The following is a 27,913-nucleotide window of genomic DNA, read 5'->3' on the forward strand; positions in this document are numbered from 1 at the left end:
CATAGAGACAGACAACCATTCACGCTCTCATTCACTCCTACGGGCAATTAAGAGTCACCAAATAAACTGAAGCTGCATACCTTTGGACTGTGAAATGAAGCTGGCGGACCCGCAGAGAACCAACACTGATGGGGAGAACATACAATTCCACATAAAAGAGCCGCAAGCCGGGTTCAAACAGCTCTTGCTGTGAGGCAAAAGTGCTACAACTACAGTGGCCTAGAGACCTCACAGCGCTGCAACTTAAGAAAACACTTGTGAAAACATCTTCATCAGTTTGACAACACAAGCGCAGCATTTAGAAAACGTGAAGACCACAACACAACAGAAGTGTTTCCAGAGGACACTTAAAAGTGATGCACACGGGGCGCCCCGGTGGCACACCTGGTAGAGCGCATATCATAGAGGCCTTCGTACACGGGCATCCTGGGTTCGAATCCCACTCGGAGCCCTTTCCCTCTGACTTCACTCTGTCTCTCTCACTCTCAATTAAGCCTTGAAAATGGCCAAAAAATATCTGGGAAAAAAAAGGAGTGATGCACACGTCTGGACATGCATGTGATATTAAGTTATTTCAATGACTTGAACTAACCAAATACTTTGTTGCCAAACCAAAGTATCAAATTTTAACACAAAAGAAAACACTTGGCTCTTGTCTCACGGCCTCTATTTCAGAGATTGTGGGATTTCTATAGAATTTGATTAGGCTATCATGCAGGAAAAACTTATGCTAAATCCTACCTATTTTGTTTAGCCAACATTTAAAAAAAACAGCCTGGGGGATGTTCCATAAAAAAAAAATGCTGCTTAATTGAAAAAGCCGTTCCACTAACGCAGCTCAGTCGAGTCTAGTCAACGATAACCCAGGCTAGACAAGCCTAAAACATGGCGGAACTGTTTTTTGGGATGTTGTTTCCGTCCGTCAGAAATAAATTGACACACAGCTGAACTAGCAGGCTAACAGCTCGACTGTTAGCCTGCTAGTTCAGTGGTGTAAATTACCATGGTTACTGAGCGGCAAGTCACATAAGCCACTTTGATGGAACGCCTCCCTCACTTAAGTTAGCGAGGTTTATCAAAATAAGCCAGGCTTTTCCTTAATCCACGTTGATGGTGTCCATTAAGCTGTTCAGAAAAAAAAACGCAACAAAAACAAAATACATGGTGCTTACAGGTCTAGAATAAGGAGTTAAATGTCTGAAATAATAATTTAAAAAAAGACACAATGTCACAGTATGTTTTGAAAATTTTAATAAACAAAAGAAAAAATGGAAATAATACTGTCGCAGCAAACCTTACAGGAGAAAAAAATGCCTTTCTAAAGTGGAAGGAAAATGGAAAGCCTTACAGAAAAAGATTTTTTCTTTCTTTTTTTTTTAACATTCAAAGTAAAAGAAGTACAACAGTGTGGCAAATTCATAAATGTAATATTCCTAATGCACTTTAATCTACAAGTATGGTAGTTGGAATTATTGAAAAGGATGGATTCTTGGCTGCATTTATTGCCACAGACTGAGCTGAAGCAATGAAACCCAAATTATACAGTTTGCATGTTGATGCTACTGACAGAGCCAAGATTAACAAAATGAATCAGAAGGAGCTGAGACAACTTGGGAGTTAAAATAGCTCCATTCCCAGAGTATCTCTGGTGGAGTGCATGCCCAGATTCATTTATTCTGTGAAATGTGTGGTAGTGATGGGGGAGCTATAGAAAATACTTTACAGAGATTATTTTTTTCTCTATATTTAAAGTTAAAGGAATTTATAACATGGTGGTCTATTATATATAAAGAATTTATAATATGAAGATTCCAAATGCACTTTGATGTGAGAGCTGCTGTGTTGGCTGGTTTTTAGTCCTAATCTAGAGATTTAGTGCATTTTTACAACTCTTCTCTTTTAAAAATAAAAGTCATGGTTGGGAAAAGCCTGGATTCCAAATTGCATATATGTAAATGAAGTGTTGTGTTGTGTGAGACGCCAATTATTGTTTTATTTCTATTTGTCTTTGAGTCTTAAGACTCTTGTCTCTCCCCACAGACTCTTCTCTGCATCCGTTTTTTTAGTTGGCCTTGCCTTTTCTCTTCTTTCCTGCAGAAAAGACACAAACAGAGCCACAAATATTACTCCAAATGTTAATTCACAAAATACTGGTCTGTAATTAAACAAAAATATAAAAGTTAACTCTATGGAGTTTTGGGCTGTTTTGTCCATTTCTGAATCCTTTTCATCCTGTCTGTATTCACAACTTAAAAAATGTTTAAATGCCATGTTGGTGTATTTTTTTCACCTATATGAACTGATAATAATTTATTTTTTATTCTGACTTACTGGATCAACATTTTGAACCAAAAAGAAACAAAGAAAAACCAACATAAATGTGATCTTGTGATTGTGTGTGATCCTGTCATCAACTCTGGTTTTTATTCTAGTGGGACTCGATTTTATTTGGGTCTTGTGTGTTTAGCGTAACAATTTTGTTCATTTTGTGTATTTTTATTCATTTTGTGTCTTAGTGAGTCATTTTGTGTCTTTTTTGGTCATTTTGTGTCTTCTGTGGGGTTTTTTTGTCGTCATTTTGTCTCCTTATTTTGTGTCTTTTTCGGTCATTTTGTGTCCTTTTTTGGTCATTTTTTTTGTCTTTTTTGTCATTTTGTGTCCTTTTTTGGTCATCATTAAGTCATTTTAATAGGATATTTTTGACCAGAACAACTTGACACACAGTGCTGAGCTTCATCTCACATTAATATTCAGGCTCACAGCTTTCAGATTGTGTCAACCTCTTCTATGTGGCATTTATTGTTGACCTGCTATCTCCCCTAAACATCCACCGCCCACAACCACCAAAAAGGTCTTTGAACAATAAGAGATTAAGATATCAATTAAACTATAAGCAAAAGTGCAGCATAGAACACAATGGCCCTCATTAATCAAGCGAGCGTAGAAACCAGCGCAGATCTGAGTGTATATTTTGTCTTACGACAGGGTCCACGTGTGATTTATCAAACGATCGTATCTCGCCAACCACAGCGTAAGAATGATCGGCTGTAAATCACACCATAAATCTGGTGGCTGGAAACAAGCGTAATTTAAATACCACGCCCTAATATATACCCGATTCAGATGGCTCGCCTTCAGAGTTTACGACACCGAAGGGCGCAATACGGCCAGAAAGAGAATTTTTTCATCCTCTAAAGTCAGCTTTATTAGCAAAGTGCACCGTTACAATTAACAATAGGGGCAATATAGACATATTAAAGAAATACGCAGCGACGGAGGTTTATGAAATAAAAGTACTTATAGTTATAAACTCAAACAAGTTCACTGAATATTTTACATTTGGAGCACGGACTTAGAAGTTTTCAGCTTTTTGGTTGAAGGAGGTAAACAGTGTTTTAAAGTAAGCTTTAATTCTAAAAGAAGAGGAATTTCTCAGAGTCAGAAAGTGAAACGCTGACGTCCAACAGCTGCAACACAACAAACTAGTTTTGTTTGGCAGCATAAAAAGTGAAAAAGAAGGAAATCAGTGGTGCTGTCAGCAGAGTAGCGGACTATTAAACTCCCGGCGAGGTTTGAGTAATTACATCGTGATATATAAAGCCTAATAATCTATAGCCTATAATATCTGAATATTGCTATTATTATGATGGAGATATATTATTCACCTCTTTACATTTACTAATAATGATGTCCTAGTCAGAGGAGCGTGTGGCAGCGCTGATTGGAAATGTTTCTATTCGGGCAGCGCCGCTGGTGAAGGAGACGCTGACGCTCCGGTGAACAGCAGAAGACAACAACATTTAATATCCTTGGCTGGTATTCTGTTTAAAGAATTTCACAATCGCAGGGTGTATTTATTTTTGGATTATGTTTTAATGATAAATTATGTAGTCTAAACATGTTTTGCTTTGTCACTATTAAAAATCAAAACACCACAGAGTTTTATCAACTCCAGGCATCGATACCATATTCTCAGATCAATTCTCCGACTCAGACGTGTGGACTTCACGCTGATTCAAATTTGCGTACACGAGCTGAGAGCAGACGTGAGATCTGATCGTACCGTCCGCTCACGTCCAAACTGATAAATGCCGAGGCTTGCGTAGAAATCATCTTACGCCCACTTTACGCTCACTTCCTGACGTACGCTCGTTTGATAAATGAGGGCCAATGAGAGTAATTGGGGTTCATCATCAGAATAGCATGATTTAACTGGGTGATGTCAGTCTATGGATTGATGGACTTTCTGATCTAATAATGGTGCTACGTCAAGGTTTTATCAAAATCATAAGAAAACATAATCTAAAGACAGTCAATATCCAACGGGCCACAAACCAATGGGTGACGTCACGGTGACAACGTCCATTATTTATATATACAGTCTATGATTTAAATGCAGAAGAAAACACTTGGCTATGGCCTAATGGCTTCTGTTTCAGAGGTTGTGAGCCTTCTATAGAGTTCTATTAGAATAACATGCAGGAAAATCAATTCATAGTTTGTTCTTTTCGATCCAGAAGTGAACCTGTGAAGTCAGTCTTACCTTTGGGCCTTCTGGGCCTTTGGGTCTTGGTTTTTACAGTGCAAGGTTTGGTGATGGAAAGAGTCTGTTGACACCCGTCATACAGAGCCTTCTTCAACGTCCCTGATCTGGACCGCAAGCCAGTGCTTGGATCACACTCTCCCCAACTGCCAAAGCGATACTTGCAGTCAGCTAGAAGAGTCAAGAAGAGACAGACAGAAGATAGCTGAACACATGCAGCATAGCTCTCATACGTACATGGTCCAACGGGAATTAAGAACTAATGAGGGCCCTGGGCACTGGAGGCAGTAAAAGCAGATTATAAAGACAATTTAGAACCTTGTGTCCAAGGTTGAGCTTCAGCACCAAATTCATGTGTACTAAAAATAACTTGTCTGGTCTTTTCAGTTCCAGTTCCAGCTGTACTGTTTTTATGTTACCACTCTCTCTACTGAAATATTGATCCCTACGTGCAACAACTGATTTCAAAGACCACTGAGACTCATTTAGACATTTACAGCTGCATGCTTCTTGCTTTCTCTTAGTTACACTGTAAACAATTGTCTTGTAAATTAACAGTATTTTATACTGGCAGCAGTGTTGCCAGCATTCTATTAATTTTAAAGACCTCTTTAAAATTAAGTTAATCAACTTTTAACCCCTTATATATAATCACTGCATATATTTTTTTCTATGGTTTCCAAAAAACCTGATACACATCACACATAATAGGTTAAATCAATAAAATGATTTTTGTTAGAGTTTAATGACTATAACAACTTGACGCACAGTGCTGAACTGCATCTTAATCTTTTGGTTCCAGCTTTCAGATGGTTTAAACCACTAGTGCAGGGGTCGGCTCTTCAGGCCATCTACAGCGGCTCCCTTTTTTCTCCTAGATTTGCCACTTTTAATCTCATAAATCTGGGATATTTTTCTCTTAGATTTGCCAATTTAAATCTCATAAATTTGTGACTTTAACACTTGGCCCTAATTGGCAAAATAACAGTTATTATTTTACATTTTAATTTTAATTTGTCATTGATGTATGCCCAAATCAATTTGTATTCTTCAATTGTAAAAATGTGGTTTATAAACAGCAGTAAAACATTTTTTTAAAACATTTTAGTCAACTAAAATGTGCATCATAACTTTTGAAAGTCGCTTTTGAAAGCGGCCCGATGCCTTAACCTCTAAATTTAGCCAGTTTCAAGTCTAGTTTTAAGTTTCCAACGCCAGGCTAGCTTTCCTGAGATATTTCTCAGGAGTCTCTCCTTTAATTGCACTAGGGTCCTCACTGCATTCTGCCAAAACCATATAAATAACTTCTCATTGTGACCTATTAGTAATGTTGGTAGGCTAATTAGGCTTCAATTAAGGCTGTTTTATCTTTGTTGTAAGGCATTCTCCATTCTGAGATTTGTTCTCTTATTCTGGCCAACAATGGCTCTTTTTTGGTAAAGGTTGCCGACCCCTGCACTAGTGGTGTCTATTGTTGACCTGCTATCTCCCCCTAAATAATCCCCCAATTCTCTATAAAAGGGGGGCGAGAGGTCAACTGAGCATGATTTAAAATTTAGAACTTAAAGATCAAACTAATCCAAAACTTGTGTAAAGTTAGTTTCTCTGTACTGTATAAGTGATGTGCGAAAAATAGAACATTACCAGTGCAGGTCTCGTCTTATTAAAAGGGATATGCAGATTGATGCTACACCCCGAAATGAAATGTTTTAACCAACATGCTCAGAGTACAAGCTTCAGGCATCTCACACCAAAGTATGTCATAAACAGTTGTAGCTGAATCAATTAGAGTTGAATCTTCGCTGACACAGTGTCAACACAAATTGTATCATTAGAGCTACACAGACGTGTTTATGCAGGGCTGCTGCACTAGATTGCATCATATGTTACAGGTGCTTGTGATGTTATTTCCCCTGCCTCTGTATGTACAGTCATTCAGTCAATGTCAGCTTTAACTTTGTAGTCCAATGGAGCACATAAATCTGGGATATTGTGTGTGTGTGTGTGTGTGTGTGTGTGTGTGTGTGTGTGTGTGTGTGTGTGTGTACCAGGTGATAGGCATAATTTTTGCAATATTCCAGCTATAGGGGAAGTGGTGGACCTCACAAACAACTTAACGGTTGTGGCCCTCACAAGTATATAAAGACGTGTGTGTGTGTGTGTGTGTGTGTGTGTGTGTGTGTGTGTGTGTTTGTACCTGGTGATAGGCATAATTTTTGCATCATTCTAGCTATAGGGGAAGTGGTGGTCCTCACAAACAACTCAACGATCATGGCCCTCACAACTACATAAAGACATTTATGTGTGTGTGTGTGTGTGTGTGTGTGTGTGTGTGTGCGTGTGTAGGTGTAGTTACCTCCAAATTCTTTTTTCCAGTTGCAAGGTACTTTACATTTCATCTTCCTGCTCTGCTGGTCACATGACCCCTCTCTAAACCCTGCTCCGCAGTCTCCGTTGCTAGGGACACAGTTGCCATAGTGCCAGTCAGTGCATTCTGACCCGGGTTGGGAGGGTTTGTTTTTCTCTGAGGACAGAAAAACGACTTATTATCTGGTTATTTCAAAAATGCAATTGGCAAATTCAGCTGCTGATGGTGGGTTGGTCACTGGGAACTGCCGGAATGAACCGAGACAAATAAAGAAAAGTGCTCAGAGCCGTGCACCTGAGCAGCAAGGCACACATGTAAAAGATATCATCCATATGAATCATTATTTTAAAATGCATTTGTCACTACAACAACCACCACTCTTCCAATGTCATAGAAACTTTAAGTTTTTTGTCATGCAATGCAATTATTTCACTTTGTTTTTACTTAGAGACCTCGTTTTTGGTTTTTAAATGCATCCTGGACAGTTGCCAGCAGGTCCACACTGCAAAAATGGTGTGTCTAAAAACAAGATAAAAACACTAAATCTGAGGGAAATGATTTTGCTGCATGGACAGATAATTTCACTTGACAAGATTTCTTAAATTAAGATTTTTTTAAATCTAAAAATAAGCAAATAAATAAGGCTATGACAAAGCATTATATATATAGTTATAAAAAAAAGAACGAAAAATGTGCAATGATTCCTAGCCTATATTATGATAATGAGGTATTATTAAATTCTTTACATTTAGTAATAATTCTGTCCCAGTCAGAGGAGTGTGTGGCAGAGCTGATTGGAAATGTTTCTATTGGGTCAGAACCGCTGGTGAAGGAGACACTGATGCTCCGGTGTCCAGCAGGATAAATGATGTAACCTAAACATGCTTTGGTTTGTCACCATTAAAAACAAAATCCGGCAGAGTTGGGTCCAAATTGATAAATGTCGAGCCTTGCGTAGAAATGATCGTACGCCCACTTTACGCTCTTTCTGTCGTATGCTTGATTGATAAATGAGGGCCAATGTGTTGCATCATTGCCTCATCAACTCTGAATGGTGGGGCCACTGAATGTTGCTGGTGACTGTATGCACTGTAAGCTTATGATGTCTGAGTGGTGATATTTCATCAAAATATTGTTGGCATAAAAAAACATAATCTACATGCTTTGTGTGCATTTTGATAAAGTGCTGAGAAGAAGTGCTCCCCCATTTTTTCATACTTTTCAGAATGATGGAATGTTTTAACAATGGACCACCACTGTGTATTAGTGTGAACCCCAAATTCATCTATCACACTCCACTCCACTCCATTTATTAATCCACATATGTTTCCTCAGAATGCAAAAATATAAAATAATTTATGAGATATTGCTGCAAGTTAATTACTGTAAATTGACACTGGAACGTTTTATAGTGTATTTGGGCTTCACCATTTAATAGTTGCAATATATTTTGATTACAGAAACTTATACTGTAACAAGAGAAATGTAGAAAGAGACAGTATGGCAAGGAGAGGGAAAAAGATCATTTTACCTTTCTTGTTTTTCCCTCCAGCTACAGTTTTGACAGAGATGAGAGTGACTAACAGCAGCAGCAGCAGTGAAGCCCTCATCCTGTGCAAACACAACAGTGGGAAAATCAACATTAAAAATGGTCACATACATCACAACTGATAAACCATTAAGTGTTGACCCTCACCCCGGGGTTATTTCATGTGAAATCATTATGTGCTCCTCTCACCACAACATCACAGCTCATAACAACCCGACAGGGGACTTCTGAACATTGGCTGTCTTTATACAAGAAAACAAGCACCTACATTGTTTTGTAAATCATAAATGAGAACAGCAAGTCAACTACTTGTTATTTTCATATACATCAGACTTAAATTGCTTAGGTGGTGGGTAGTTTAAAGACAAAATTATACTTTCTGCATCCACAAGGGTCCTGTGGTGTATTTCTATCATTAGACGGTGTACACGTTGGCTTTTTGTGGACATCCCTGCAACTTCAATTGTAGCCACTTGGCTAATCCACCTGCTGGTAGGCCGGTAGGTCTTTATCAGCCCATTGAATTGGCAACTATGTTAACGTTTGTTGTCCAGTGGAACCTGTAGTAGGCCCAGGCGGCAACCTCCAGTTCTGAGCAGGGCAAACCAGGAAATGCTTTAAGCTGCATTCTACCAAAAATTCCAACAGGGGGGCTGATGGCGACTGCAAAAACATTTCTGTCCATTCATTTTAATGCAAAATGAGAAAAATTCCCACTTGATTTATTACCTCAGGATTTTTTTTTGGGACAACACTATGGTAAATGGACCTGCACTTATATAGCGCTTTTCGACCACTACAGACTGCGCTCATTCACCCTTTCACACACACACACATTCATACTGCTGGCAGAGGCTACCCTAAACGGTCCCACCTGCCACCATTGGGAATTCACAGCACATCGGGAGCAATTTGGGGTTCAGTATCTTGCTCAAGGATACTTCGACATGTAGGCTGCGATGGTCAGGAATAACAACCAACCCTTCGGTTGGGGGCCAACCAACTCTCCCAACTGAGCCACAGCCGCACTATGGCCTCAGTCGCTAGTAAAAAAAATCTTCTACAAGATGATGATTGATGTTAATAGTTCAAATAACTGCCCCATTTAGAAGAAAATAGAAGATAAAGAATCGTATGATTTGGGGCATAGCTACCTTTGATTGAAAGCTCACTAACAAGGTGAGCCGGAGAGAGGCAGAACAATCAATAAAGTTATATATAACGTTTTATAGATATCAAAAACAAGGACATTTACGGGGTTGGTCTTATAATTTTGACCCTTCCACTGTATTTTCACTTAATGACAGTTTATTTGAATGTTTTGTTCAGTAAATTGTCACTTTTCTAGCCAAAATGAACATCCCAGTTAATGCTGACATGAATTAGCAGCGACTTCTCTCAGTCAGGTTGAGGTGTATATGGTCTGCTCCCCGTATCGGAAACAAGATGGCGACGAGTGTAACGCTGAACTCGATGCTTCCAACGGGCCACAAACCAATGGGTGACGTCACGGTGACTACGTCCAATATCTATATACAGTCTATGAGTAAACCATAATAGTTATAATAACGATCATGAAAAAAACTTTCATCCGTGATCATGTTCAATGTCAAAATATAAGTTTCAGATTATTATTATTAGGGACCGAGCACCGAGGTGTGAGGACCCTATTGTAAATACTCCATCTTTTATTATTGAATGAATCACGTTTTTGAGGGCTTTCTCATATTCCAAAACTCAAAATTCAATCCCGTCGAAAATTTATTTCATTGGTTTCAGAAATGGGCGTGGCACAATGACCTACTAGCGCCCCTCTCACAGGTTTGTCGTAGAGACACAAAATTTGGTACGTACATGGGAAGACGCACCAAAAAGTCTCAAGAACCCATAACCAAAAACAAACAGGAAGTCGGCCATCTTGACGTTTTCCGCCATTTCCTCGCCTCATATTTTAACAAACTCCTCCTACAGATTTTACCCGATTGACTTCTAACTTTGTCAGTACCATCACAAGGCCTTGTTATTATTATTATTATTTGAAGTAACAGCAGTTAACATCTGTGCGTCATGTTTTCAAGTAATTAGCTATGTCACATCCAGTGCTCGAGGCATCCTCATAACACCTTAATTTAACATAACAGCATTATGTGAGTTTATTGTATTTTATAAACTTTCTTTTACATTGCCTAAACAGGACATTTTTTGCCCTAAACTTAGATAAGTGGTTTTGTAGCGTTATTATATGGAAACTACAACCTTTTAGCTAAATGCTTTGTTTTTAGCAAGCAGGCCCCTACTCACCCATTCTTATGTTAATGATAACTGCTGAAAACGGCCATTAAATCTAGTAATAACATTCCAAATGGCTGGTATAATGAGCAATAAATTCCGCAGACCAAATGTCCTTATGTGACAAGTTGGGAATGAGAATGGGCTGGTGTAAACTGGTGACTGATACAGAGTTTTACTGTATGCAATCCTCAACAGAACAAGACATCTGCATGAAGAAGTGATCATGAAAGCACATCAAAAACCACATTCAGCAGCAGAGAAGAGTCAAACACAAACGGCTATAAAATGTAGTTCACTTCTGTAGGGTTCATTGTTGGAAGGTCTCACTGCATACCATATTTCTAGAAATGATTCTTTATTTAGATACAAGATAAAAAGACCAGCAGAAGTTGGATGCTGTTCATGATTTTTTTCAATCCTCCAAACTCTTTTATCTTCAAGCGAAGACTTCAAGCTTGCCAACAGACATCATTAACTATCAAGGGCTTTGCCTCACTAGCCAGCAGAAACTGACATCTTCTGATGCGCCCCAAGGCCTCAGTGTTATAATATAATCTGATCAAACTCTACATAGAAAAAGTTTTTTATCTTTTTTAAACAAGTGATCCACTAAACTCATTTAAAACTATCTAGAATAGTGAAAATTTAGTAACTCTATGGAGTTTTGGGCTATTGTGTCCATCTTTAATCCTTTTCATCCTGCCTGTATACACCACTTAAAAATGTTTGAATGCCATGTTGGTATATTTTTTCCAGCACAACCTCACCTATATTATCTAATAATAATTATTATAAATTGATATAAATGTGATCTTGTGATTGTGTGTGATCCTGTCCTCCAACTCTGGTTTTTATTCTAGTGGGACTCTATTTTATTTGTGTCTTGTGTGTTTACCGTAACAATTTTGGTAATTTTGTGTATTTTTTAGTCATTTTGTGTCTTTCTGTGTCTTTTTTGTGTCTTTTTTTAGTCATTTTGTGTCTTTTTTGGTCATTTTGTGTCTTTTTTGTGTCTTTTGTTGTGTATTTTTTAGTTATTTTGTGCCTTTTTTTAGTCATTTTGTGTCCTTTTTAGTCATTTTGTGTCTTTTTTAGTCACTTTGTGTCCTTTTTTGGGTCATTTTGTGTCCTTTTTAGTCATTTTGGGGGTTTTTTTGGTCATTTTGTATCTTTTTTATTCATTTTGTGTCTTTTTTGGTCCTTTTGTGTCTTTTTTTAGTCCTTTAGTACAACATAAAATGTGATTTTTAATCTTTTTACTTTCAAAACACTATCATGCTCAATAAAGAATTTGAAATGTTGCAAATGTGAACAAAGGTGTCAAATATAACATATAAGAGGGTTACATCCAGTTCTATCATTTTATACTAAATATATTTGAGCTTGTCTCCAGTTTTACTTGGTATATCATCATCAAACTGAAACTGGCCTCATGGAGTTTACAGCCAGAACTTTAGAGGTAAATTTACAGTAGGGCTCCACGCTGCTTTGTTTTCTAGTCTGGATGGAGTCAACAAGTCTGGATTTAGAGCTTTTGGAGACATATTTAACAAATATATAATATTGACCTCTGACAGTATTCTACTGTAATGATGTCATACAGTGTCATGTTCTATATTGCAATGCAATCTGGGAGAAAAGACTTGTGATGACATGCCATAATTTACAGGAATTTACAGTAAATTTACACTGAAACATTTATCAGTGCAATACAATTCAAAACAACATTGGCGTCCCTATAAAAAGCTCACACACAAAACATTCTTTTCTTTTCTTCTTTCCAGTTTTTCTCTTTTTCTAAGTCAGTTCAGTAATACACAGTACAGGCAAAGCTGGTGGAGCATGATGGAGTGGATGTTTCACACACCAACCAGGCTGCAATTATGCACTGCTGCTCTAATAACCTGTCCAGGGACTGGAGTTGAAAAGCACCGCAGCAGAATCCCATGAGGAAAGCATTCCAAGCTTTTCCAGAATCAACCAAAGAAGCAGCAGAGGGAAAAAAAATATTTAAAGCAATAAAGACCTTGGTCAACCAGATCATTAATCAGATGCTGAAGAAAAGAGCTTTTGAAATGATGTTGCTGATTATGATACCATAACACAACTGTGATATGATGAGACAAAAGAGGTACGGGTTATTTTTTTAAACTGCGTTTTCGTAATATATAGTGATGAGACCGTGACCTATGACCTCGTGTTTCCACCTGAAACAATAGAATCCTATTAGGGTGCAGAGTGAAGGTCAGAAGTCATGATTGTTGTATCCAGGCAGGTTAGAGGTTAATGGTTAGCTTAATGATTAGAGTCTGCTCCGGATGCTCACCGAGGGCCAACTGAACCATCTTCTAAGTCCACAATAAGATTTAGGGGATAAAATTAAACACACCTGATCATAGTGAGGAGAGGAGAAAATCTAGTGGTGCAGATATGAGATGTAGTTGTATGTTGTGTGTTTTGTATTGTCATTTGTGTTCTTGTGAACCTGGTCTCACAGGAATCCGTGGAATAGCCACGGAATCACTCAAATTTCCGTGAAACTGACAAGGCAAGTTAATGACAGTCATATCCCGTGGCTATTCCAACATACAAAGTGATTATGTACATTCACTGAGTGAATATTTAGAAAATAAATATATATTTCTCGCTAGAAATGTGATCAAAATCCATTTTTATGCAGAAACTAAGTCAAAATATTGATTTTTTTCACTAAAAATGAGAGAACTGTCCGCAGTGTTTCTTGTTCTGACCGCCGGGACCTTGAAAGTCACGTGACTTGGAACAAACCAATAGGAAAAAATATTAACTTGCATTGTAGCGAAATGTTGGTTCTTGTTGTTTGTTGTACACTGAAAAAAGTATAACCTTGCTCAAACTAAAAAAAAATGATGTCCAGATATCACATCTAAAATATTTGACTTCATAGAATCTGAATTGAGTAACTTCTTATGACCTGATTATTTTATGTTGATGTAAACAATAATACTGCACTTGACTCAACCTTAATTCTTTGCCTTGATCCAAATTATTTTTCTTAACATTTTAGTTATTGAACCAAACTAATACATTTAAATTGAACCAACCCAATATATTCACTTTTATCTGAATTAATGTTGAATTAATTGACACCAGTTAATTTATTTACATATATCCAAACATTTTTCACATTTTATTTGACTTAACTAATTTTTGTTTCCCACCTTATAAACTCTATAAAAAAAGACATTTGGCCAACAGGTTACATTAAATGTATTTATAAATCTTTAACATATGAACTATATGCAACATATTACATACACGGCCTGACTGTGTAGTGCGCAGTGCTTTCCACTCAAACTAAAAATATTACCTGCAGGTCATGAAGAAGAAAATATAAACTTGAGAGGAAACAAAAACTTTGTTTTTGGTCCTTAGGACTTATATTTAGTTCAGTATAAATCAAACTTGATGTCTCTAAATGCAAAAAGAATGAGTTTTACAATCAAATCAATCATTTTTATCCTCTTTTAAATGGCAGTTATTAGTTTGAATGATACACTTTTTTCAGTGTATTTGTAGTTTAGTCATTTTTCTTTTGTTCTCTTTTTCTTTGTATGCCAGGTTGAGTGGTAGTATGTTGCATAAGCCTGTGGCTTCCTGAGCTCTCCTGTCACATCGGTTCTATGTCCTTTATCAGGTTTTATGCCAAAAATAATATCTAGACTTTCCTTTTTTTCCCCACATAAATGAAAAAGGGTTAAAAATGTTTGCATGTAGTAAAAAATATATATGACAAAAAAAATTCTATCAATGGCTGTTGCAATGTACCTCAAATATGACAGTAAATATGGCATCTCAGCTAACAGCTGGCTGAAATTGGATTTTACTGATTAAAATTGACACATCAATTATGCTATGAAAATTTTAGTGCAAAAATGTAAGATGCAGATGTACTGTGGGCCAATCAACCAACATAGAGATCATGTGACAGACTGAGAGAGAGAAAGCAAGAAAGACGAGAGGGAGAGGGAGAGCTTGGCATTATCAATGTTTCAGTGACAGCTACAGAACAATAATGCAATAAATGATAAGGTGCATGTGAAATGTACTTTATAACTTGAAGATACAATAGCAGTGTTTCCTTTAGGGGGAAGAGTGGCCGCTGGGAAAGTCTCAGGCCATGCCCTGTCAAATGTCCACTCACTCTGCGTGTCTCTATTACAAAAAAAGCCCCCAGAGGGATTTAGAGACTCCGGAGGTGACGTATGGTTTTCAATTGTCGCGTAATTGCTCAGCGACAGTTTCAACTGTGATGTCACATAAGCAACGGATTAAACACGGGAGACGCAACTGTGGCCGCCATAGCTAACTGTGCACAACTTCTACCGCTGATCATAAACAAACCAGCATGGCTAATTATGCACATTGTCTCCGCTGATCATAAACAATGTGATAGTGAATTAACCGACATCGCTAACTGTGCACAGAGTGTCCGGTGCTTGTTGTAAACAAAAAGAGATGCTAAGTGAACACCTCCTGCAGCAGCAGCACATACACACTGTACTGCTACAGAGCTAACTGTTACCCTATTAGCAATTTGCAGACTGGACTCTACATCCCCTCCGGCTCTGTGACTGCAGCTGGGAGAGACTGCTGCAGGAGGACTGTGCCGATTTGACTCGTTCTTACTCTTCTTAACGAGAAGAGTAAGAACGAGTCTCCAAAAGTCTCCAATAATACCAGAAAAAGTCACTAGATAAAGGTTGCTTTTTTTGAAAATAGTCGCTAGGGGGGGGTCTGAAAAGTAGTTAAATAAAGCAACAAAGTCCCTAAGTTGGCTACACTGCTTCGCAGCCTTTTACAAATGATGCATGTAGTTGTGCCGTCGAGTACTACGTCACATCCTGGACTAGATAGAGCATTGGAGCCCAGTTCATTGCTATGGAAGTTGCTGAGTGGTGCATGAAGCCAAAAAAAGTTTGACTTCCATGTGTTTTTGCCACCAACAAATCCAAGAAACTGACCTTACATGTGCTGTATGATTGCCTTCTGATAGCATATATCATTTTTGCCATTATGCTCCCTGTGTTTCTGGCTGGCAGTTTGACATGGCTAGTGCAAGCCTTTCTCAAATCTGCATGGAAAATAAAGCCAAGAAAGGGTGCATTCAGCTGTGAAAATATCAACTTTCCAAGCCCAAATGTCCTCATCTGTGAACCACTTTTCATTAAATATACATAAGTATTTTTTTTCTTGGGGGTGGAGGCCTTTATAACAGTGTCCCTTGTGGCTCATAGTTAGCTGGCTTGCTGCTGCATTTGCTGAGGAAACATGCTATGGAATACCAACCATAATAAAAAGAGCACCCCACAACAAGTTCAGAGCATCATGATTAATTCAGCCAATTATATTGCTTATTTATTTTTTATGTTTATAACTGGACTCTAACATGTTTAAATGGAGAAGACAACACCACAAACCTCTGAAGTCTGAAATGCCCTAATTCTGTGAGCAGGGCAGTAGCCACTTGAAACTTTGTCAGCACGCAAGACATATTAGCGTCAAAACTTCAGAAAAGCAGATCCGAGAAAGCCAGACTCAAGGATAACAGAACAGGCCTGTCTGCAATACCTGCTCATAGTTTGTTATATTGTATGTACATAAGTATCATCAGAGTTCGGTTCTGTACCCTTGACAGAGTGTGTGACAGAGACTGTCTCACACCAAATGTGTGTCTGAGCTGCTGGCTTAGAAGTCTTTGCCTTGTGGAAACAACTAAATAATGAGGGGGAAAATATTCTGAGACAGCTACCTGCTGTACTCACTTGCTGTGTTTGGATGCTGCTGTTGTTAGTCAGGTCTGCCAACTACACTGTAAAACTTTTCACTGTAAATTTGCAGTAATTAACTTCCAGCAGCTTCACCCGCAAAGTACTGTATTTTTTGTGTAACCTAATATTGAGAACACACTGAGAGATTGCCATTTTTTACAGGAATTTACCATAAATGAAGCCTGTAATGTGCTGAAATCACATATTTTTTCTCCCAGATTACATTGAAATATACACTACCAGTCAAAAGTTTTAGAACACCCCAATTTTTCCAGTTTTTTATTGAAATGGAATGAAAAGGGTACAAAGGTAAGTGGTGAACTGCCAGAGGTAAATAAAAAAAGGTAAGCTTAACCAAAACTGAAAAATAATGTACATTTCAGAATTATACAAGTAGGCCTTTTTCAGGGAACAAGAAATGGGTTAACAACTTAACTATGGAGTCTTGGGCTATTTTGTCCATTTTTGAATTATTTTCATGTCTTTGTAAGTCATTTTGTGTCTTTTTTTGGTCATTTTGTTTCTTTTTTTAGTCATTTTGTGTCTTTTGGTGGTTTTTTGGTCATTTTGTGTCTTTTTTTGGTCATTTTGTGTCTTTTTTTTTAGTCCTTTAGTCCAACATAAAATGTGATTTTTAATCTTTTTTTAACTTTCAAAACACTATCATGCTCAATAAAGAATTTAAAATATTGCAAATGTGCATTAACTTCAGAGTACACTGAGACATTAAACTGCATAATTTTCAATTAAATTCTGGAAAAGTTGGTGTGTTCTAAAACTTTTGACCAGTAGTGTAAAGTATGACACTTCACGGTAATGTTAGAACCACAAGGTTCTGAACTTGGACCAATTTTATTCACACTATACTAAAAAATAATGGCATTGTGCTGTAATCAAAACATTTTTCTCCCCAATTGCATTGCAATATACAGTATGACACTGTATGACATCACTGCTAACAAGATCTCCAACCAAACAGAATAGACCAAAAAAATGAGCGTTTCGCAGCACACGTCATAATACATACACATTCAGTTTGTGGTTGTGAAGAGGGCTGCAGTTTTGGTGAATTTATGCTACAAAACCACTGACCTAGGTTTAGGGCAAAAAAAAGACAGTTTAAAAAGTACATAAATGTACATAAATGCCGGAAGTAAAGTACTTAAAAAACTAAAGTTACGTAAAAAGCCGTTCCCCAGTCTCCTGGGTGAAAGTCCACAGTTTGTTTGACCCATTTACCTCCCCTCCCTTCCCCCTGACTTTGACATCCACCATTTATACTCTGCATCACCGTCAATCATTACTACCACGTCCGCAAAATGGCAACGGAGGACAGTTTAAATGTAAATACGAGTCGTATTTTGCTGCCTGTACAAACGCCCCTAAACATTTTTGAGGGGGTACCAGTCTCTCAATACAGTACAATACTGTTCAGATTTCACTGTAAATGTACATCTAAGGTTTGCATTGTACAGTACTTCACTTCATCGAACAATAATATCATTACTTCAGTTACATGTATAGGGGTTAAGTGTTATATAGTGGTATATACTGCAAGGACTGGGTAACATGACACCCACACACAAAACATAGAAAGTAAAAGGGACATAGAAAGAGAGAACAGTCTGTCACAAGCCCTTTTCCCATCATACACAATCTCATCCTTAGTGAAGCCAGTGACGAGAAGCATACTATGAGCACACCGCAGGGCTTGTTTACGTGTAAGTGGTCGACATAAAAGCCAAGGCTACAGTGGCAATTTAGACAGTAGGTCATTCCTTTATGTATTAATGCTTTTTTTAAATGTTATTGATGATCCTGCATATTTCTAGCCTGACCTCACAGAAATATGTGAAATTACCACAACCTTATAATGCATGCGGTGTCACATAATGTGATAAAATTAGGTGCAAATGGAAAGTCCATTAGGATCCCTTGTCATGGCAGACACACAAATCCGTAGGTTCAGTAAAACATGAGCTGTCTATAATGTCATTGACGACCAGTTGTCCCAATGGTTTGGACTTTTTGCCGGCTGTGGCTCAGTTGGTAGAGTGGCCACCAATCAATCGGAAGGTTGCTGGTTTGATCCCTGACCATGGCAGCCTACATGTCGAAGTATCCTTGATGAAGGTACTGAACCCCAAATTGCTCCCAATGCTGCGTTCATCAGTGTATGAATGAATTCCCAATGGTGGCAGGTGGCACCAGTGTGCCCGGGTAGCCTCGGCCACCAGTATGAATGTGTGTGTGAACGGGTGAATGAGCGTAGTGTGTAGTGTAAAGAGCTTTGGATAAAAGTGCTATATAAGTGAACCACAAGAGGTAAATAAATGTTTGCAAGCTGTTTTGTATACTGTTAAAAACAGTTGTGTTGCTAATCCCTAGCAGCCGTTAGCATTAGCATAATTGTCATTAGCTTTGCGCTCTCGCCTCACAGCTAGAGGGTCGCCGGTTCGCCTCCCGCCTGTGGCTCTTCTGTGTGGAGTTTGCATGTTCTCCCCGTGTCAGCGTGGGTTCCCACCGGGTACTCCGGCTTCCTCCCACAGTCCAAAAACATGCACTTAGGTTTAATTGGGGACTCTAAATTGCCTGTAGGTGTGAATGAGAGTGTGATTGTCTGTCTCTATGTGTTAGCCCTGCGATAGTCTGGCGTCCTGTCCAGGGTGTACCCCGCCTCTCGCCCAATGACAGCTGGGATCGGCTCCAGCCCCCGTGACCCGATTGCGGATAAGCGGTTAATGGTAATGAATGGTTAAAACAAGCTCTTGTTTGTTTCAAGGGACGGACTTTTGTGACTGTAACAGAGGACTGAAAAAACCCTTTTGAAGAACTGTTTCCTTCCCGCTGGTGTGTTCCTGTTGACGGTTCCTGCTGTTTTCTTCTTAGTAGTCTTTAGTCAAACTGAACGGCAAACAAGACATTTTTAAATTACCACAATGTTTTAGGGAGACCTGTCAATCACAAGGTAGCCACGCCCCAAATCATACCCTGCTTTATCGTGTATTTTCTTCTACATGAGACCATTATTTACACACTTTTATATTGTGTTGAAGAAGACTTAAAACTAGCCATTGAGACCATAACCTTGCCATTAGAAGATGGAGAGGTAATAAATCAAGTGAGAAGACATCTCATTTTGTATTTAGATAGATAAGACTGGACTTATTTTGCAGCTGATGTTGGCGATCCCTATTGGATTTTTGAAAGATTGCAGGCTTAAAGCACTTCTGGGTTTGCTTCACTGTCAGACTGGGGGGTTTACGCCTGAATAGCTTTTGTTTCACTTTAAAGATTTGCTTGGATGCACCACCAGTCATTTAAAAGTTTTGATACATAAATGTATGTAAACACAGGTAAGATCAGCATTGTGCACCCCTAAAAAATTAAGAGGGATCAGTTTGTTTAAATATCAACAATTTTGCATTTATTATATCATATAAGGATCGATTTTAAAGATTGAAGATTCAATTTCTGTCCATCTAACTGTAGTCGCTGTGTGAATACTGCCACTACCACGTAGACAAATCCTGGTCAACAGACAGAAACTCTGAGCTCCCTCGAGTGACTTTCTTCTCTCTGCTCTGATTATCTCTGTCAGTGCCTAGAGGTCCATCTGCCATAAGACAAGACAGGGGAAAAAAAGTAAAATATAGTAAAATCAGTCCTGAAACCACATTCTGACTTCCGTATGAACATGAAAGTAGACGAAGAAAAGATTTCTTCAGGGTCATGAGAAGTTATTTCCGGTGGAATGAGTGTGTCAGAGAAAGGAAAGGAAGAAATGCTTTCCTTCTTCTTCAGTGACTGTTGTGTTTTATTGTGACGGACGTGGAGTCCTCCCCCATGACTGAGATTAAATGAGGATATAGCCAGTGGCCATTTTATATTCTTTTACTCTGTCATTTCAGAGTCAGTTAAATTATACATACATTATAACGAAGCTATCTTTGTCTGCTCACTGAGATCAGAGTAACTCAGAGACGAGGCAAACTTTGCATTGACAGTGAATGTGAGTAATATTTCTGTGATATGGCTGGATCATATACACATGGTGCTATCAACTGGCTGAAAATGACATTGTTTTCTACTTTGTGAGCGTGATGTGTACCAGCTCAGCACAGATATGTACTGCCTCTAGGAAGCAGCCATGTGCTCGCACTCTAAAGTCCAACATGACAAAAGCCCTCGGCTTTTCCCGCCTACTCTGCTTTTATATGTTACCAAACTAACTGGCTGTGTGACAAGGGTAAGGAAGTTTATCTTAAAGCAGTGTGGGTGGTGACGGACTGAATCATGTTTTCCCCCTGGGGCTTGCCGTAGCTGTATGCTCTCACTGCTTAAAGTACTACAAACCCATATACTCAAGTCAACTCAGGCCGACTTGATTCGGCTGCTGCTAATGCCATCTCTTATACATCCTTGTTGCCCCCTACACTTCCCATACTGCAGCCCATAAACTAAAAAAATACAGAAGAGAGCACTTGAGGGCTCAACAGATTTGTTCATCTATGGACAGTAGACTCAATGCTTGTTAGCTTATTTATTGTTTTCTTACTTAGTTTGTTAAGACTTGCCAGTGTACTTTGGTTGAGTTTAGGCCTATGTCTGTTTATTAGGTACACCTGACAAAATCCACACTGTAAGAGCAGATTTGATGTTAATTGTTGTGTGTGTCATGGTCCGATGGTGATTGGCGGGTCAGCCTATATAGTGTGGGAACCTTTTGGGGGCTCGTCAGGTGTTTTTCCAACCAGAAGAGGAAAAACAGTTTTTGACTGCTGCGCTGCGCTGTGCTGCACACGTTATGCTTCGTGCAGATGTATGTAAGAGAGAAAGTGTGATTAAAGCATGAGATGTTAAATAAACTGACTTGTTTTGCATCTAAACTGAAAAGCAACTGGACTCTCATTCATCATTCACGGCAAAGTCAAAGCGTGTCAATTAGTTTCCTGTTGAAATGCCTCAGGGGCTTAAAGAATTGGCCTAGCTTCTACACACACTGTAAACCTTATTATATGTCATTAGGTCTCTTACTGTATATTGCAATGCAATCTGGGAGAAAAAAAATGTGATTACAGCACTTTAAGAGAATGCCATTATTTCCTAAAAGAAGCATACAATGTGAATAACATTGGTCCCAGCACAGAACCTTGTGGAACACCATGACTAACATAATGTTATTATAGCCATTATTTACAGGAATTTGCTGTTAATTTCACACTGAAAAGTTTAACAGTGTACTGTAAATATTCAGTAATTTAGTGACAAAGCTGTATTGTGTTGTAGATTTACAAGACTACAGTAATATACCATTAGTATGTTTGCATGGTGCAGAATGGTTCCCATCGCTACTGTGGTATGATAGTGTGATTCTACCTTTTCAGTACTAGGATGTTTTTACCTCTACATCATCTTTGCAGGATTGCGCTGCTCTATGCATGCATCATTTAGCTGTAGAGGGATTTTTTTCTGCAGTGCAGAACTAGGATTACAAATAATAACCTTTAATTTCAACTTCTGCAGAGCTGGCATTTAGTAGGCACAGTGTTGTTATCAGAAGGGACCAAGAGTTATGGTTGATCATTGAAGCAAAACAGAGACACGCCCCTGAAAAGGCTGACAGTATAAATTTCTGTGGCATGTTCACTTTTTAATCTGAAAAGCCAAGTGTGCTGTGAAAAACACAAATTTTGCTCCCCTGCCACCCAAGTTTGGAGTCTGGATTCTGACCAAATTATTAGAAGAGAGGGAGGCTGGAGATAAGGGCTTGAGAGCTGGTCAATGTGTGTGCATGCGTGTGTGTATTGCTGTTGACTCTGTAATTAGGGATTTTGAAAAGCATCCAAGCGGAAATGACTTTTTATCAGTCCCTGTATGACCCACTAACTATTCCAGAGAGCCCAACAGACTGGAGAAACAGAGGCAGGAATAAAGATGAATAGTTACAGAGTCAGTAAACATGCACAGCTCAGTAACATCCATTAGTAACAGCCTTTCTACACAGGCGTGCTTTTCAGTGGCCTGTCTCACGCCCATCTCATTGAACAAATATGCTTCAGTTTAAATCAGCACAGCTGTCATCAACGGCCGCTTAACTCACGATTTATTAGCATTATTGCAACCCAGAGCATCTTCTGTGATGCAGAAGTCCACTGAGAGCTAAGAGCTAAAACTCAATCAATCCAGTGTAGAATGTGTAAGATATAACCTGTGAGGTTATAAAAAAAGTGCACAAGTGCATACTTTTTCATAATTAAACAATAGAAATATTTTGATTGCTGGTAAATGGCCATAGTACTGTATAAGTGGAACAATACAATCTCTCTGTCAGGGATGTGGACTAGATTTACTGTGACTGTGGCTTTACTTGACTTGACAGAAAATAAATGACTAGAGACTTGGCTTGGTCTTGGAATTTAAGCATCTGATGGCCCAATGACAAGATTTCATGTTTTCAGTCCAAATATTAAATAGAAAAGATTTAAAATGTTTTACATTTTTAATGTCCAACCCAAAGTTGGCATTAGCTGCGTTTCCATAATCTATTGCTGTAGGCTTATTCTTCAGGAAACAGTAGAATTAACACCAACAAAAAGAGGTTGACAACTTTGGCCACCCGCGAGAGTAAATGGAGAGAAGTCTTCAGGAATTGGATTCAATTGGGCAACAAATCATGTCAGAGCGGAAACAGCTGATCAGTCATGTGAGTTACATGTTCACTATATCAGAAACTTATTTGAAAAAATTGTTTCCATGCGTTAAGGGCATTCACTATTTTTCCAACAAGACAAAGAAAAAAAAAACCCTCAAGCGAGCGTTAAAACTTTTGTGTGCCTTTTTGGTGTTTCCGTCAAGCCTTCTCATGCGGATCTGCAAAATGCTCATAGAAATTTGTTGATAGAAACACGACTGTTGTAACATTACATTACATTACAGGGGTCTGGTGTGAGAATTTTTGCCCTGCTCTTTGCAGATGATGTTATTTTGTTGGCTTCACCAAGCCATGAAAATAGTGGATTGCTTCCTTCAAGTTGTGAGTGAGTTACAACCCAACTCAAGTATCTCAAGGTCTTGTTGATGAGTAAGGGTAAAATGTACGGTGGCCCTGAGAGCTCACAGCAACTTAAGAAAACCCATGCAAATATTCAAAACACAAGCAAATTGAGAAAACATCTTCATCAATTTGACAACACAAGCACAGCATTTAGAAAACAGTGCAAAGACCACAACACAGCAGAAGTGTTTCCAGACGACACTTAAAAGTGATGCACACGTCTGGACACGCTTGATATTATCACGTTATTATAATGTTAGCGTCAGATCATAGCGTGCTAACCTTAGCCGGCGATCGATAGCGTGCTAGCGTTAGCGGGCTAGCAAGACCAAGACCAACTCGGTGCCGTTGAGAGAGACCAACTAAAACGTGTATCATTTGTTTATTTGATTTGTTCAACTGCAATGTAATTGATAGGGCTAGCGGGCTAACGCTATATATCACGTTTTAACTTGAAAATTTCATTATCATGAAATCACATCATTATCTTGAAATAACGTGATAATATCAAGCGTGTCCAGACCAAGGTTATTATAGTTAACGAAAACTAAAGAAATAACGAAAACTAGAATTGAAAAAACATTTTCATTAACTGAAATAAAAATAAAAATGAGAGTTTTTAAAAAACGATAACTGAAACTGTATTTTGTGGTCACAAAACTAAATGAAACTAACGGAAATTATATTGAAAATGTCCTTCGTTTTCGTCTTTGTCAACTTTTTTCATACGTAAACCTTTTTGGTTGATGAGAAATCTATTTCATCTATCTGGTTTTATGACTTAATAAACTTATTGGAGCTGAGATGGATCAGACAAAGGAAATAAAGACATTTATTGTGACTTTTTTTAATCTGGCACCCAACAAATACCCCATTACAAAAAAACTAAAACTAATAAAAACTAAACTAAAACTAAGCATTTTCCCAAAAATAAAAACTAATTAAAATGAGCAAACTCACTCTAAAAACTCATTAAAACCAACTGAATTTGAAAACAAAAAAATCACAACGAAATTCAAACTAAAACTTTTGAAAAATCCAAAACTATTATAACCTTGGTCCAGACGTGTGCATCACTTTTAAGTGTCCTCTGGAAACACTTCTGTTGTGTTGTGGTCTTTGCAGCGCGTTTTCTAAATGCTGGACATTTGTGTCACACAGGACAAAAAGGTTTTAGCACAATATTGCTGAGAGATTCCTCTTGATCGTTTTAATTTTGTAATTAACTAGAAAAATATTATTATATTTATACTTATTTTGCTTAGCCACTCTTGACAGTTAGTTCCTGTAAACTGATTCAGAGTATGATACATTATCTGTTCTGTCCTTTTCAAACATGCTTTTTTGCTGTTCTCAGTGAGACTACAAAATGCACTCTTGTCATGTGTCACTTCCAATACTGATGGAGTCACCAGCTACTCTCTGATCCCATCCTCCTCCACACAGACAAGTCAACCATGAGTCAACACTTTCTGCAGATGTTTCACATTAAAACCTACCAGGAAAGGAAGGGATTATGCCCTTTGATTTTCTGGAAAGGCTTTTAATGTGAAACATCTGTGTAGAAAATGTTGAGCTGGCTGGAATTGGAGAATTTCTGTTACAAAAGAAGCTTTGCAGAGGGCAGAGAGTATGGCTCCAAAGGTTTACTGAGTGAAAAGTTATTAAGTTCTAACATTTTATATGGCAGTGATTATTCCATAATCCACAATATCAACTGCCATGTTAAAGTTAGTATGTATGTACCCCCAGTTTGGAGAAGCAGGCAGGAGAACCAATACAGAAGGTAAGCAATGTGCTGCAGACATTGACAGCAGTACATTGCAAAATTACTTTAGCCATCTAAAAATCGAAATATTAGTGCCAATGTAGGGCTGGGCGACGTGTCGAAATAAGAGATATATGGATATGTTTTTAAATGTGATATGGAATTAGACCATTTCGCAAATTGATATAGTTTAAATTTGTGCCCTTATGTGGGTTTGTCATATTTAGTTATTTTGAAATGTTCTTTGTATTATTCTTCTCAGATAAATATATTTATTTCAGAAAAAGATTGGCCTATTTTATTTCATAGGCTATTTTTATTTAAGATATTTTTATATTTAAATGTGCACTTTATGGAGCTTTGATTTAAAAAAAAAAAAAGGTTCTCCTGTTGTTATACAGTATTCATATTCATTTAAATAAATAGTTTCAATAAAACTACTTGTGACATGTCATATTTGGCTTTGACTGAACATTTGTTTCACTTTGTGATAAAAATATCAGGATATATATCGTATATTGATATTCAGCCTAAATATATCAGGATATGACTTTTTGTCCATGTCGCCCAGCCCTATTATATATTGTGTAAAAAAGATTCCATAACCAATATGCCTTCGATGGGTTAATATGACAAGATAATATTTGTCAGCTGAGATATCTGCTGGGATTTAGTTTTTATTTACATTTTACAAAGGGTCCTAATTTTTTTGTTGCATCTTGTTTAATAGCACAGGCCTATTTCAGTGTATGTGACTTTGCTGAGTCTGGACTCACTCTTTAAAACCCCAGGCACGCGTTAATACAAGCAAACTAAGCGAGGCAGCAGTAGACCAGCAATTTCTGTGTTTTGCAAAATAAAATTACAGTTTTTGTCAAAGGAGGCTGGTGGCTTTGAAGAGAGCATAGATAACCGCTTCAGTTCCCCCCATATTAAATTAAACAGAGCTGTCTGACTGTGGAAATCTTACAATTGAAAGCACACTTAAACTGATATTGATAGTTTTGGGTGGTTAAATTACATTTCGCGGCCAAATCCATTAAGGTTGGTGATTCTTTATGATCTGATCTTTTTTCTTTTATATATATAAACATATATATATATATATATATGTATTTATTTATTTTTTATTTTTTGGGAATTATGTATTTTTGACAAGTTACAGAAAACGGACACAGAGTAGAAAAAAAAAGCAAAAAAGAACACAAAACAACAGAACAGGGCATATTGGAAAAATAAATAATATTAAATAATAATAATTAAGTACATGTATGACCTGATATTGAGACTCATTGTCCAGTCATTTTGTTTGTTTGGTGGATTTTATGATTACTTTGCACACAATTATGAATATTAATATTGAAGAACACAAAATAATATCAGTTAATCATCATATCTGCTCCAGGACCACCTGGCTGGTTAATCCAGTGTGGAAATATATGAACATATGCTTTTTTACATTAATCATATCTATACAGAAATATATTGTATATACTTGTAAAAGCCCATAAATATAAACCTGCATTAAATAAAGACCTTGATCTCTCTAGCTGGGAATTTATGGTGTAATTCATAGATGTCTGGATCATAAATATTCACTTTGGGGGCAAAATTGGTTTGCACAATTAAGTTTTATTAGCTGCATCTGTCTTTCGCTCTAATCGCCTTTTGGTTGCTGCTCACTAGTCTGTTCTGTTGCCCAGTTTGTCAGCAAAAAAGCAAAGCTAATAATATGTAATTCTCCCAACACTGCTCCCATCTGCCTGCCCTTTCTACCTCTCTTTTTCTCCTTCTCTCTTTCATACACACACACACACACACACACACACACACACACACACACACATGTACTAGAGTGTGTGCCAAATACTTAGAGCACAACACAACAAAGCTACATGTATCAGCAGGAAGTAAAAGAAAACATGCATTTCTAACATTTTTAATCAAACTCTAAAAATATGCTACAATAGCTTCACTGCTGCACACACACACACACACACATTCCCCCACATTTCCATGCCTCTCTACCAAAGTATGAGTGCCATACACTCACACACCACTTAAAGTGTGCATAGAAGAGCTTTAGTTGCAGTATTTTAAAGTTGGGATGTGGGGAAAGTGCTGGGACCTGGCAGAGGAAATGGGACAATTATATAAAGACTCATAAAACCCAGCAGAAAGATTATAAGCACTGAACAAAAAAAGGTTCGGAAAAAAACAATACAGTTAGGTATAAATATTAAATATGAGTGTTTTTTGTATGTTCATTTTTAACATCTAAATCTGGACACACAAACAGAAAACACAGTTATAAATAGTCTAATTTTCTCATTGGACAAAAAAGTTTGAGGCTATTTTAAAAACTTTTTCACTTCTCTGTTGCTGGATTATGATTTTTAAGATTTAAGGATGAGTTGGAATTTAAAGCTCACTTACTTGTTGGCCGGTCAGCTGTAGAAAGACTCAGGGGGAAAGTTGTGTCTCTCTCTTGTGTCCTATGTGTCTCAGTCATGCACCTCCCGGAGC

The 27,913-nt window shown here is 37.8% G+C and overlaps 1 protein-coding gene across 1 annotated transcript; it reads right to left on the reverse strand.

Annotated features, from left to right (window-relative positions):
- Positions 1-1,238: 1,238 nt before the first annotated feature.
- Positions 1,239-27,913, reverse strand: LOC131962619 (midkine-A-like). The gene is made up of 5 exons (XM_059327566.1): positions 27,824-27,913; positions 8,443-8,522; positions 6,900-7,067; positions 4,544-4,714; positions 1,239-2,091 (listed from the first exon to the last, which is right to left on the reverse strand). Exons 2-5 carry the CDS (start codon positions 8,519-8,521, stop codon positions 2,063-2,065), a joined length of 447 nt encoding a protein of 148 aa, XP_059183549.1. The 5' UTR covers position 8,522; positions 27,824-27,913; the 3' UTR covers positions 1,239-2,062.

This window comes from Centropristis striata, chromosome 24 (genome assembly GCF_030273125.1).
Source record: "Centropristis striata isolate RG_2023a ecotype Rhode Island chromosome 24, C.striata_1.0, whole genome shotgun sequence".
Taxonomy (NCBI): domain Eukaryota; kingdom Metazoa; phylum Chordata; class Actinopteri; order Perciformes; family Serranidae; genus Centropristis; species Centropristis striata.